This window comes from Syngnathus floridae, chromosome 5 (assembly GCF_059516105.1).
Source record: "Syngnathus floridae isolate MCC-2025c chromosome 5, RoL_Sflo_1.0, whole genome shotgun sequence".
Classification (NCBI taxonomy): domain Eukaryota; kingdom Metazoa; phylum Chordata; class Actinopteri; order Syngnathiformes; family Syngnathidae; genus Syngnathus; species Syngnathus floridae.
This window is the reverse complement of record NC_142417.1, coordinates 10,856,435-10,869,166: the sequence shown is the minus strand read 5'-3', so window position 1 is coordinate 10,869,166 and position 12,732 is coordinate 10,856,435. Positions and strand designations below refer to the sequence as shown.

Here is a 12,732-nt window from a genome sequence, read left to right as displayed (position 1 = left end):
TTGGTTAAAATATTATTGTATAGCTTATATCTAGTTTCCATATATATCCATCCATCCATCCATCCATCCATCCATCCATCCATCCATCCATCCATCCATCCATCCATCCATCCATCCATCCATCCATCCATCCATCCATCCATCCATCCAACCAACCAACCAACCCCACCCACTCATCCATTTAGTATTTCATTCACCTGAAGTAGTTTTGAGGCCAACTACAATGGAATAATATTATTTCCCCCAGACACACACATGCACACGCACACGCACACGTGCGCACACACACACACGCACACAAACACACACGCACACGCACACACACACGCACACACTCTCACACATACAAACAGTATTACTTCTAAATTAAATCTGGCTCGTCATATCTGGCAAAGCAACTGTGACTGTTTTGAAAAAAAGAACATTCTCCTCTACTCCAAGTAACACTCACAACACAACAAATCTGTGTATAAGCCAAATCATTCGGGAGTGGTAACCATGGTAACACACACTGAGTAGGAGCAAAAGAGGGTGACTAGATTACAAAGGGAATGAAGTAATGTGCTGATGGGAATCATCCAGACTATAAAAATCCATCTCATTGCTTAAAATCATAGCAATGTGTAAATACACCACGGTGCAGGTGTACTTGAAGTGGGAATCAGTCTCAAATTATGGATTTTATGGCATGTGTATATCTATCTATCCTCTTCTATAGTATGTCCACCTAACATTTCGGTTAACATAAGGTTTACCATAAGGAGAGACACCTTCCGGGAGGCTTGGAATACGGAAGATGCCTTGACAACTACCCACACTCATGTGGGTCATCGGTTAGAATAGAGTGGATATTATTCCCAGCTGCACTGAGCAAACACAAACTCCTCTGTCCTGCTCTCTGGAGTCACTCCGCGACATCCCATGGTGAGGCTTAATTAAATCTTTACCATACACTTCCCTCTCATCTTTCTTCATCTGCCATTTTGGCTAACGAATGACTCTGTCATGTGTGCAAGTTTATAATACATTTGTAAAGTGCTTCTGTTTTTTTTAGATTATTTGCTGTTGTCTCTTTAAAATTCTTATGTAATACACTGTCACATCACACCTACAGAAAAATGGTCCTAGTCGCAGTTTCAGTCGTTCTTTAAACACTGATTTCACTATTTGCCTTTTTACAATACACATTCAAGTCCCATTTTATCAAATGGAAGACAATTATGCTTTTGTGCCTCAGTGAGAAGGAAACAGTGACCCCCTTCTTAATATTGATGGTGTTTACCCTCAGTTCAAGAGCAGTACAATGCAAGAGCCTACTCCTCATGGGCCAAGGCTTTAGGTTTTGTGTTGTGACTGGTACAAGTCATTTTTACCATTCAAACTGAGGCCTGAGGGAAACAAGAATAGTGAATAATGGACTGACTACATACACTCTCAAACAGTAAAGCATACTGCCTGCAATGTCTAACTCATTATCATCATCATTTTGTTGGCAGGGAGAAAAAAACTAAACAGGAACTAGTTACCGAATGAGATTAAATTTCTTATAGAGGGGTTAAGAATCATTTCATTGATCAGCTCTCTGTCTGATTAAAAATAATAAATTAAAAATAATGAATAATAAATAATGAAGCAAAACACAATGAAACATGCAATCAACTCGAGTCGTTTATGTTGCTCAACCACCCCATCAAATTAATCTTGCAGATCAGCTTTGACACTTTCTTCAATTTGCCGATTTAATTGCACCTTAAACGGACAGCATGTAATTACTCATTGTGGTTGGCAGCTGCAGTCATCCAGATGCACGTGTGTTCTCAGCGTCACACGGCTGTTTAAATGGGTCAGCTCTCAAAATAACCTAGCTCTTGAAGAAGTTGTGAGGCCCGAACGCCCTATCTTTTCTTGTTTTTCTGTTTGCAATTAAGCACTTCTCTTCAGTAATTTACTTGAAACCTGTGATATTGTCAAGTCTGAAAGTGAACAGCTAAAACATTTGTGTATGAGACAACATCTAATTTATTTCTGTTACATTTTGTAGAGCAGATGTGTTCATCAGTAAAGGCGCAGTGTCTTTTCTAGTCATCTGAAATGAAATAATTAAATGGACTCCTGGGCAGCTTAGATAAGAAATGCAAGCAAGCATATAGCGCTGTAAAAACAAACTGACCTTTTAGAGAGGCGTCATATGCAGTACCTTCCCTGTAATTTGGATTTTGCTCTCCTGGCACTTAAGTCTGCAATGAAAACTTTTGTTGCAATAGATACATCGATTTGTTGGTGAAGAATTAAAAACTATTTCACACTACATAAAAGAGCCATCATTTAGTCAACCAATAGTGGATCTGGGAGGAGACACCATGAGTGAGACTCCATATCTGTTTCAAGGCCATTAATCTCACATTCTATGAAAATACTGCATACGTAAAGTCGATGTTCTTTTGCATATAATACGTAAAACCGCTTTCACTCCTCTGGTGATGTTATACAAGATGGGCCGTCTTACGATCTATGTTCTGAGTTAAAAGGGTTGAATGGGACTTTCAAGTGCTGAGCTGTATAGCTTAATGACACATAAAATGAGTGAACTCGCATAAGCATCCATTCTCTATAGCACTTCACCATCACTATTCTGCAGCTGACAGCAGGCAAGAGGCGGAGCACACACTCGACTTGTTGCCAGCAAAATGGAGGGCAATTCGAGACAAACAATCATTCACAATTTATAGTACTTTTATCCGAGGAGTCAGGATGCATATTTTTACAAGTACTTAAAACCCACACATGCAGGGGGAGAAAAAGCTACACTGAAAGGCCGTAGCCAAGATTCAAATTGTTGACCTCAGAACTGTGGTGGATGTGCTAACCATTTACAAAGTACGCTCCCCATGTAGTTATTCGTAGAACCAATAAAGTTTCTGTCATACATTACAGTATTGTAAGGAATAGTGATAAATGTGCTGTTTTAGTAATAAAGCAAGCAGTGCTTTCTCACAAGAGCCTCGTTTATCTCCAGTGGGCGCACATACAATGAGTGGATTCACAAATTTATAATGAAAGCAGTTAGATTTCTACATCTTTTACAACAATGCATCGCTGTGTTTGGCACAGTTTTCAAAGCGTGTGGATACTATGGAACAGTTCATGCAAATGTAAAGCAATAAATATTAAAACTGTTCAGATGCTCTTAGTCCCATAAATTATGTATATACTAGTAACTTGTTTTTATCAGTTGCAGGCAATTAAGAAGTTACAAATGTAGGCTTACGCCACCTTGTGGTCAGATTCCTACAAGTACGATGACATAACAAGAACAGCAACAATAATAATAACATTAATAATAATAATAATGATAATTAAAATAATAATAATAATTAATAATATAACAATAATAATGATAATTAAAATTGTATTCTGTATATTAGAGTCAACTCTGTTTAGTTAGTTATTGACTTTATTGGGCATGTGCATACTTCAATAACATTCATTTGCACATCATATAATACAAACATTGCATATAACATCAATTTACATATACTTATTTAATCCACCATGATTTACATTATATATTTTCATTAAGCCAGCACTTCAGCGTTGATTTATTTGCATTTACATCTATGATTTTTTTATATATGTGACAGGCGATCAACAATCATTTCAATTTCCCACTCAACACGACAAGAATTTTATCTTTCCACAATGAATTAACAATGCATAAACAAAGCAAGACTTTACATTCACAGTCAAAAAGGCCATCATGAACGAAATCTGCTCAAAACAAAAAATAACGACTGCTGTGTCAGAGGTCAGTGGCAAAGTTTACCACATCAAATAGTAAAACAATATCTAACAATATATAACATGTGACAAACAGTTACAATTACCTGTCACCTTAAGTGACACGACAGATTGTCCTAAAAAGAATAACTAAATAAAAATACAAAAATTCTCATGCACACTAGAGTCACTCCAAATTTCTGAAGCATTAATGCATTAACTCACAAGCACCATATTGCCTCATGAAAGAAAACAAATACTTTTAAAATCATTCAGACACAACTGCACAATAAAACCATTCAACTATTATCTATTAAAATGAGGTTCCGAAAGACACAAAACACTGACAAGCACAGATAGCAGGAGAATAATAAAGGCGACAATCTGCATCAGTCAGAATTCTGTGCAACACAGTTACGGAACATTCACACATTTATGCACCACAGAGCACAAGGGGTCACTGTAGCTACAACACACAAGGACAGCATGAGGAAACTACTGGGCAACCAGGACTCATTTTCACTTTGGGTCTTCTCTTGAGAGCAAGATATTGCCATAATAGATGCACATTCAAGTGGGAATAATTCCCTCTGGAAGACATTTTAGTGCCTAGAAAATGATTAGTGAAGAGTTAATTTGTTTTCCTACAGTCAGGATGTACAAATGCACTTCTACCCAAAGATATGGTTGTCGGTGCAGAGGAGAAACAACCACAGTACATCACCACACGAGCTTTATCGACTACAAATCTGCACATACAAGTATTAGCAAAGTATGTCTTTATTTTGCAGATGGGCCTTACGTGACAGTCCTTGGCTTAGTATCTTTTGGGGGGAAAGCCCTCTGCTCACACCCAGGCAACCAGGTGCATCAGTTTTATTTATTAGTCATACCTTACATTGCTTTAAATTGAGTAGCTGTGTGGCAAGTATGTGAATATTTTGCTAACTGCATCTTTCTGTGCAGCAGTCCAGTGCATCGTTCTCTTTTTCCGAGCCAAAGCCGTGTTGTTGCTTTGTCAATTGGTACAGTAGTTGAATAAAACCTGAAAATATTGACTATATTTCAAGTATAATTCTGTGTTCAGTTGTGTGCAAATGCATTGTAAATAAGAAAAAGACTCCTACCTCATTTGAATGCATGCTTTTCCCCTCATTATTGGTAAACAACCATATTAAACAGAATGGAAGACTCCCAAAATCAAGTGGACATCAATAAGACAGCTCAATTTGATCGGACGTTTTTTGTAGCTTTTGTTTTTTGTGCGAGTAGAAAAAAAATGGAGGAAAGCAGGGGCAACACGCAAGATCGACAGGCTTATTTAAACTCGCTGAAATACATAAGAATACATTTACAAGCACCAATTTGTATTATTGGAAAACGCAACCATTGTCCCCTGTTGACATGCAGCTAAAACATCACGGGCCAACAATCAAACACATTCTATACCATACAGATGTGTGCAGCCATGAGAGGAATAGATTTTGTTGGTCAGTACACCAAAATAAAATTGCTTGAGCTTAAGAGGTGCAGTGCCAATAAACAAGTGGAAGTATAGTATTTTGCTGCCATTCTTGTTTGTGCATGCATGTACAAGCTTTTGTGTATTGTATGTGTAATGATTTAAGATTGTGGCTAGTCAGGAATGTGTCAGACTTACGTAAGTGCCTACATAAAAATGTTTGTATTCTTTCTTTCTTTCAATTTTGAATAGGCGCTCTTCAGGGAGTATGTACATTTCAATGTTGTGGGGTTTTTTTTAGGAATGGGGAGCATATCTTGCCAAAAGGGAGCAGAAGGAATTAGTCGTTCTCTATGCCAGGCCCTTTTTCTTCGAGTGAGATTGGGGGGTAATGATGATCATGATCCCGATGACGCTTCAGTCTGAGAAGAGACTGGCAAAAGATTTGCGTAGATTGCGTATGGTTTCAGCCTTAACCTCCTCCTGGCTAAGGCTGGCTCGTGGCGCTGGGGTTTCTGGAATGTTGAAGGTATTGGTAAGAGACTGGGATTTGCTATAAAGAGAGCAGATGGCAATAGAGGAGAGGAAGAGCCTATTAACGTCATGCAGCAAACCCATGGAATGAAAAGACTGGACCATGGTGAGTAAAGTGGAGAAAGAGAGGATGAACTTTCAAAAAAGTGCAGTCCTTATCACTGTATCATTCAAGGGTATTCTTAAAAGTGATATGAATAATGTTACTGGATGCTATGTGATGCTTGGTAGACACATTTCATTTGATCTACTGCCTCAATCAAAGAGCTCGATTTATTTATTGTTGTTTTTACCGCTTATCTTTTCATATATATAATTGCATTAGGTGATTTTCCTAGTAGTAGAAACGTTGTACCCATTCTTGAGTGACTTTAGTACTTAGCAGTTCAAAATGCCTGACTTGCACTGCAACAAACACTTTTGGCATCCACAAGGACAGAAACATGAGCCAGTCTCTCTCCACCACCTTGATGAAGTAGCTGCAAAGTACACACGAAGGCCAGACCCTAGTTTTGAACAGCTAACCTCAACACTGTGAGATAGATTTTTTACCACTGTGCCACACTCTACAATGGTAAAAGACAAAACTGTTCTGTGGATAATATATATTTCAGAAATGTCTTAACTTGTTTTTTTGTAGCACCATTTTTGTAATGCACAACCGAGCATCACCTTCAGCAAGTGTTCATTTGCTGTGTCATCATCACTGATATGTAACATTTTGAAATTGTTGAAAAACAAAAATCATGCATATTCCAGTGAATCATAATAAACAGAAAATATATGTATCTCATGCACATATCAGTGCCAAAGTGTGAGATTTGAGAGGTTCACGTCAATAAAAATGAGAGAAAATATATGATTGGTATAGAATATGTGATGTCCAGACTACACTTACTTACTTCAGTTGTGGGGAACCACCCCCTGCTGTGTTGTCCTGGCTGGGTTTTTGTGGGGGCTGGGGCTTTTGTTGCAGTGGTGGGCGTCCCCCAGGACCCCCCTGGCCCTGGCCGGCTGGTCGTGGCTGCTGGGTGGTGGTCGCACCAGTGCGCCCCTGCTGGCCAGCGGTTCTCTGCTGCCCCCCTTGTGATTGCTGTCTGGGGGGCTGGCTGGGTCTTTGTTGCTGAGGTTTCTGACCAGCACCCCCTGGAGGAGGTCTTTGTTGTTGTTGTGTGGCAGACTGTTGCTTCTGAGTTTGGGGAGAGCCTCCCTGGCTTTGCTGTGGAGCTCCCTGACCTGGAGGCCCTTGGTTGGGCTTGGCCTGGGAACTGGGATCAACTGAACCCGGGCTCACTGCAGGTTGCTGGGCTTGTGCAGTAGCAGCTTGTTGAGGACCACCTGATTGGAAACGACAATCACATTGTATGGACCTTGCTTAAATGGCAGCACACGGTGTGTAGTGTGTGTGCAAGTCACCCACACCTCCTTACCCTCAAATACATAAATAACACTAGGATTCAACTTCTGTTTTAATTCGTTACTCTTAACCGCCGTCGATGAACACACAATGTGTATGTGCTGTGAGAATGCTACCACACGCAACCATTATCTGTTGAACTAAATACATGTTTTCCAGTTTTGTGGTGCCAAAAAAGTAATAATTTACCATAAGAAGTCCAATAGTTTTCTTGTTACAGTATGATAGCAAATATTTAACACTTTCTTACCCTGAGGTGAGGGTCTGTGTTGAGACTGTGGAACTTTAGGTTGGGAGACAGGCTGAGGTGATGCTGCTTTCTAAAATCCAAGCAGTAAAAAATGCATGAACATCAAGCATAAGCTAAGTCGATTAAAAGTGACTTTTACCCTCAAGTATAATGTTTCCTGCTGTCCTTACTAGTTTTGCATGGCAGAAGCAATCATCATACAGGGCTCAAATTTTCCACTGACTCTAAAATAACATTCTGCTTCAGCGGAGCGAGACTTGGCTCATGGCCCTGTGGATTGTGCATATCAGGTAAAAGTGTATATGACATGAGATTGCAGCATGCAGTTAATCAAACCACGTTTCAATGACTTTTTATTTTATAACTACTATTAATAATATGAATAATACTACGAATAAAACCCCAACCAATGATCAAGAGATCAACCAAAATGTTAATTTATGCTACACCTCTAGAATATAAAATATACTAATTTCAATTATCTAAATATATTCAGTATATACATACAGTACAATACATCAATGTGCACCCCGCATAATATACAGTACTTTATATACATTGTTATTTTTGGTTGGATTGTACCCAAAGCGGTTCGGATACTGGACGGATGGATGGACGGATGGATGGATTTCTGCTATTACACTTAGATGTTTTGTGCACCTGTGGTGCTGTGATGCGGCCTGTGGAGGAGCTTGAAGCTGGTTGAATCATTTGGTTCATTTTCAAAACCACCAGTTCTGCGATCTGTGCGCGATCCTCGTCCTGCTGATCACCGATCAGTGGCATTGAGCAGTCATCTACCTGGTAAAAAAAAAAAAGATAATGCATTCATAGATCACCTTTTGGATTACACACCTAGCACGATTTTGATCTGATTTTCTGGCTCTCAAGTACCTCTATTATGTAGTCCATTCCATCTTTACCATGAAGAGCCTCCACAGCACAGATGTCCAAACCTCCAAAGATGTTGGCACAAGTGTCCACCCACATTCTGTACCTGCGATATCACGTCAAGCATAAATCTTGGCCTGAATGATGTACTGTACAGTACGAGCACCAGTCAAGTGCAACTAATATAATGTGAAATCTTACTTGTCTGACATGGCAACTTGCTCAAGCATTGATGAGCCCGTGTTGGTTTTCCAATTGCCAGAAATGGATGTTCTCCTTTTAATGATCATAAAACCATGTGAGCATGTGCTTTTTCTACAGACTGTTGCTTAACTCATGGCTCCACTCACATGTAGGCCTTGTAATTTTCACCAATCTTCTGGATGCGGACATCGTACTTGGCATCAATAAATGGCTCAGATGTAGCGTATGTCTTCGTCAGAGCAACAACACTTGCAATATCTTGAAAGTCATATTGATTGTCCACTTTCACCTATGGTAGCAAACATCGGAATATAAAAAGGTTAGCCTGTTCTCATGTGTTCTAATTGAAGAATTACAAATATCGTTCCACCTTTCCCATTCCTGAGTGAGCATGGCCCATCTTTATCACAGCAGGGAACTGGGAGGACGTTATCTAAAAAAAGAGTTAACATGAATTAATTGAAACTCTCATGACATAGAAATCACTCCTTTTGCAGTTCTGCTGGACATTATTTAATTGTATGAAATGATATCACATTCATATGATTTAAAAATTCGCACTTGTGTTATAACACTAAAAACAGTGAATCTGGTTTTTGTCCAATGGTATTGTGATTTCCATATCAAATAAGTATCAAATATCAAATGAATCCAGAAACCCAGATGAATCCCAAACTCAATACACAGAACATGTGATTGGTCTCAGGATGTACAAATGATGGAATAATGACATGGGGGTCTTTTGCAGAGATGGCCATGCCTGTTGGTACTAGTGAAGGGGGGGGGGGGGGGGGGGATCTATAATGAGGAAGAAGCAAGCAGATGTCATAATTTACCATTTCCTTGTGGTTTGGATAATAAACCTGGTCAATTAGTGGGAATTCCTCTGGACCCAGCAGTTTGTGTAGCCTCGACATCTGCGCAAACTAGAAAAAGCAAAAACAATTCATAAAGCTTATTTAACCCCCCAATATCAATGTGACTCATCAATTAGAATAAGGTTTGAGAATATCAAAGAACCCACCACCCATGGTTTGTCACAGAAATTGTAGACTGAGTGTAAAGAGTTCACACTTGGCAATCCTGCATACTGTAGACCAATAACTAAGTTGCGGTGGTCTCCATTCTTGTCCATACTGAAGGCATGCTGTCTGATCAGTACAAAGTCTGGTTTGAAGGATCTGGAATATAACAATGACAAAAAGTTACAAAAAAGATACAAAAATATCAGATGCACGGTGTGATAATAGTCTATATGGTCAAAAGACAATTCTCTTCAAGGCTCCAATACGAAACTCAAACATCCATCCGTTTTCAATATCGTCCTTCGTAATGAGGGTCAGAGGTGGAGCAAAAGTTTAGCCCAGGTGACTTTGGGAGCAAACTGCTATAACAGTTTGAGGCAGCTCTTTTTTTTCTGTCCCAACATGTATGTGCGCCATTGCAAACAAAGGCGTTGGATTACCCTGGTGTGGAAGAACTCAACTGGCTTGTATTTGCCAGACCTTATCCATATCAAACACCTCTGAGATGAGCTACAACAGACAGCCAAGTCCATAATGACCCCAAAAAACACCTAAAAATATAAAGTATCTTCCCATTTTTAGTTCTTGTGTGTGTGGCCTATACGTATAGTGTCCATCAACATAAACACCAATCTAGAATGAACTGACACTTACTTAGTAACCTTGTGGCCGTTCCTAATTGCATCAATGCTGACTGTGTAGGTACCTGACGAGTCAGCCACCAGGTTGATTTCGGAAAATTCGGCCTAAAAACCACAGTGACAAGATTTAGTCACAACAAACAGTCTATTTCATGATGGACAAAATTAGAAGACAAACAAAGTGGCCAAGACAGGCAGAAGGGGAATGACAACCTTTTGAATGTCTCTATATACAACACAGAAAGAGAAAGGTGAACACGTATATCTCAACAATAGTAATGATATATAATGAAAAAACCTGCCTGTTCAACCTTGATGTCATATTCACCACCGTGGACCTTTCTTCCTCTGAAAACTCTCACCCTGTGTGTGGAACAGGGAATGAAATTAAACTTTAACTCCTTAAACTCACTTTAACATGATAAAATTCAATCTAAATATCAAGGTTCAATCAAATCTATACACTGAAATAATAATTAATAATATTGTAATAATAATAATAATAATAATTGTATTACCAATAATATTGTAAGGCATATTGTTGCCAAATTTGTTCATTATCAATCATTTTCTTTCACAAAAGTTGCATTAAACTTGTATCAGTTGCATTAAAATGTCCTGTTAACCTTTCAAATAAAAAATACAATAAGTGACAGACACGCATCCAATATCTTGCGTTCATTTGCAAGATTTGTTTCTGATGGATGAATTGACATCAAAACCTGCATCATCATGCTTATATCAGTTACAGTGGCCTATCCTGTTTGGCCTATTTTTAATTTTTGGATATCAAATGTAAAACTAGAATACAGTGACAGTAACAAATGTGTGTATAATACTTCCTGGTAAAAATAAGCCAATTATCTTTATCTTTGGTGTCTGTGCTGCATGCAGAACATGTATGAATATATCTGGGGAGGGAAAAAAAACACTGCTGACATGCAGGCCACCTGTGCATTCGACGCTTGATAACTCAGTGCCTGATGAATCAGGACCTTTTATCTGTCCCCGTTATGGCAAAACATTGCAGTCAAGATGAGGCTGCGCCACTGCTCTTACCAGTCGGTCTGCTGGTCGTCAACCACCAGGAGGATCTTAGCGCTGCTAGAGACCCCCGCCCGGTCGGCCGCCTCCGATAAGGTGGCTGCGGCGGCGGCCGTGGTCTGCTTGACAGCATTGGATAGGGATGAGAAGAAGCCGGACCCTCCGCCCGCAGGCTGTTGCTGGCCGACAGGCTGGCGCCTCTCCGACGGGCCCGGGGACACTGCGGGGCTCGGCTGCTGCTGAGGCGGGGGCTCGGCGCGCTGCAGGTCGCCCATGTAACCGTTGGGCAGGTTGGACATGAAATTGCTGTCCGAGAGTCGTCGACGAAGATAGTTCATGATGGAAAGTCTGCGGTGTAGAATACGACAGGAAAAAGACGCGTCCGCCCATCACAGATTTTATTCGATATGGTCGCGTGAGTGTCAGCATTTACTGAATGAAGCCACTTATGACGAAGCCTACCTGGGAATGTATCCAAGTGATCCGCCCTAAAACGATGTTGATTTCTTACAGTGACGCGCGGAGGAGCACCCTCGGTTACATATATGATTGTAATCGACACGCGTGTTGTCTAAGGTCGTGCATCAATCAAAAGTCCTTCCTGCTTATCACTGCCGTGCCCTGCGCTCTTCCCCTCCAGTCACAGTTTTTCCCCATTGCCCTGCGTCACCGTGGAGCATTCGAGTGAGGGATGCCGGGAGGGGTTGGGGTGGCCTGCAAGAAGGAATCTGCGTCAAGACTACTAAATTGGGACAACAGACTTCCGTTACTGTGCTGTTATTTTCAGCTTAAAATGCCAAACCGACACAGTCGTTACGATCTTAATTCTGTTCTCTAATAACACCATGCAAATATATGTATATCTACGTTTGATTGACTGTTTTTATAATATGGCAGCACATGCTATCTAGTTATTATTGATTTTGATGCTTGCCGTACTTCCGGTTTTGATGAGGATACGTGTAACTTGATGGAGCTTTTTGAGCCAAGACGTGCAAGTGGTGCTGAGGAGAGGAGCCGTCAGAAGGGGCGTCGGTCTCCGTCAGACATGATGCCTGCCTCCTGTTGCCTCAACACGCATAGGGGTGTTGCCTTTCAGTTGCACCACGACCAAAGCACTCGCATTTGGACTCATTAGATCTCATTGTTTGAAGAAATACACTCTTCACAGGCAGAAACTAGTGGTCGGAAGAAACCTCGACATTCTTAATTCTCTCTCTCTCTCTCTCTCTTCTCTCTCTCTCTCTCTCTCTCTCTCTCTCTCTCTCTCTCTCTCTCTCTCTCGCTCTCTCTCTCTCTCTCTCTCTCGCTCTCTCTCTCTCTCTCTCGCTCTCTCTCTCTCGCTCTCTCTCACTCTCTCTCGCTCTCTCTCGTTTACCGCAACATTATAATTGCTAAAAATAATGAGAGCACTACAAGAGCTTAGTAAAAGTAATTCTGTAAAAAAGTTCTGATTTAATGTAGTTTTCTAAGGCTGCACTGCTATA

General features: G+C 40.3%; 1 protein-coding gene across 4 annotated transcripts; it reads right to left on the bottom strand.

Moving 5' to 3' along the window:
- Positions 1-3,436: 3,436 nt before the first annotated feature.
- On the bottom strand, positions 3,437-11,965 carry syn1 (synapsin I). 4 transcript variants are annotated; one of them, XM_088376907.1, is made up of 14 exons: positions 11,708-11,965; positions 11,261-11,593; positions 10,504-10,564; positions 10,215-10,306; positions 9,560-9,716; positions 9,372-9,461; positions 8,906-8,968; positions 8,682-8,824; positions 8,533-8,607; positions 8,335-8,437; positions 8,101-8,241; positions 7,441-7,510; positions 6,672-7,111; positions 3,437-5,754 (listed from the first exon to the last, which is right to left on the bottom strand). In XM_088376907.1, exons 2-13 carry the CDS (start codon positions 11,581-11,583, stop codon positions 6,672-6,674), a joined length of 1,758 nt encoding a protein of 585 aa, XP_088233033.1. In that variant the 5' UTR covers positions 11,584-11,593; positions 11,708-11,965; the 3' UTR covers positions 3,437-5,754. The 4 variants fall into 4 exon arrangements, with proteins under 4 accessions (XP_088233033.1, XP_088233029.1, XP_088233030.1 ...); XM_088376903.1 differs by having other exon boundaries at positions 3,437-5,792; positions 6,676-7,111; positions 11,708-11,964; XM_088376904.1 differs by having other exon boundaries at positions 6,676-7,111; positions 11,708-11,964.
- Between the last annotated feature and the right edge of the window lie 767 nt (positions 11,966-12,732).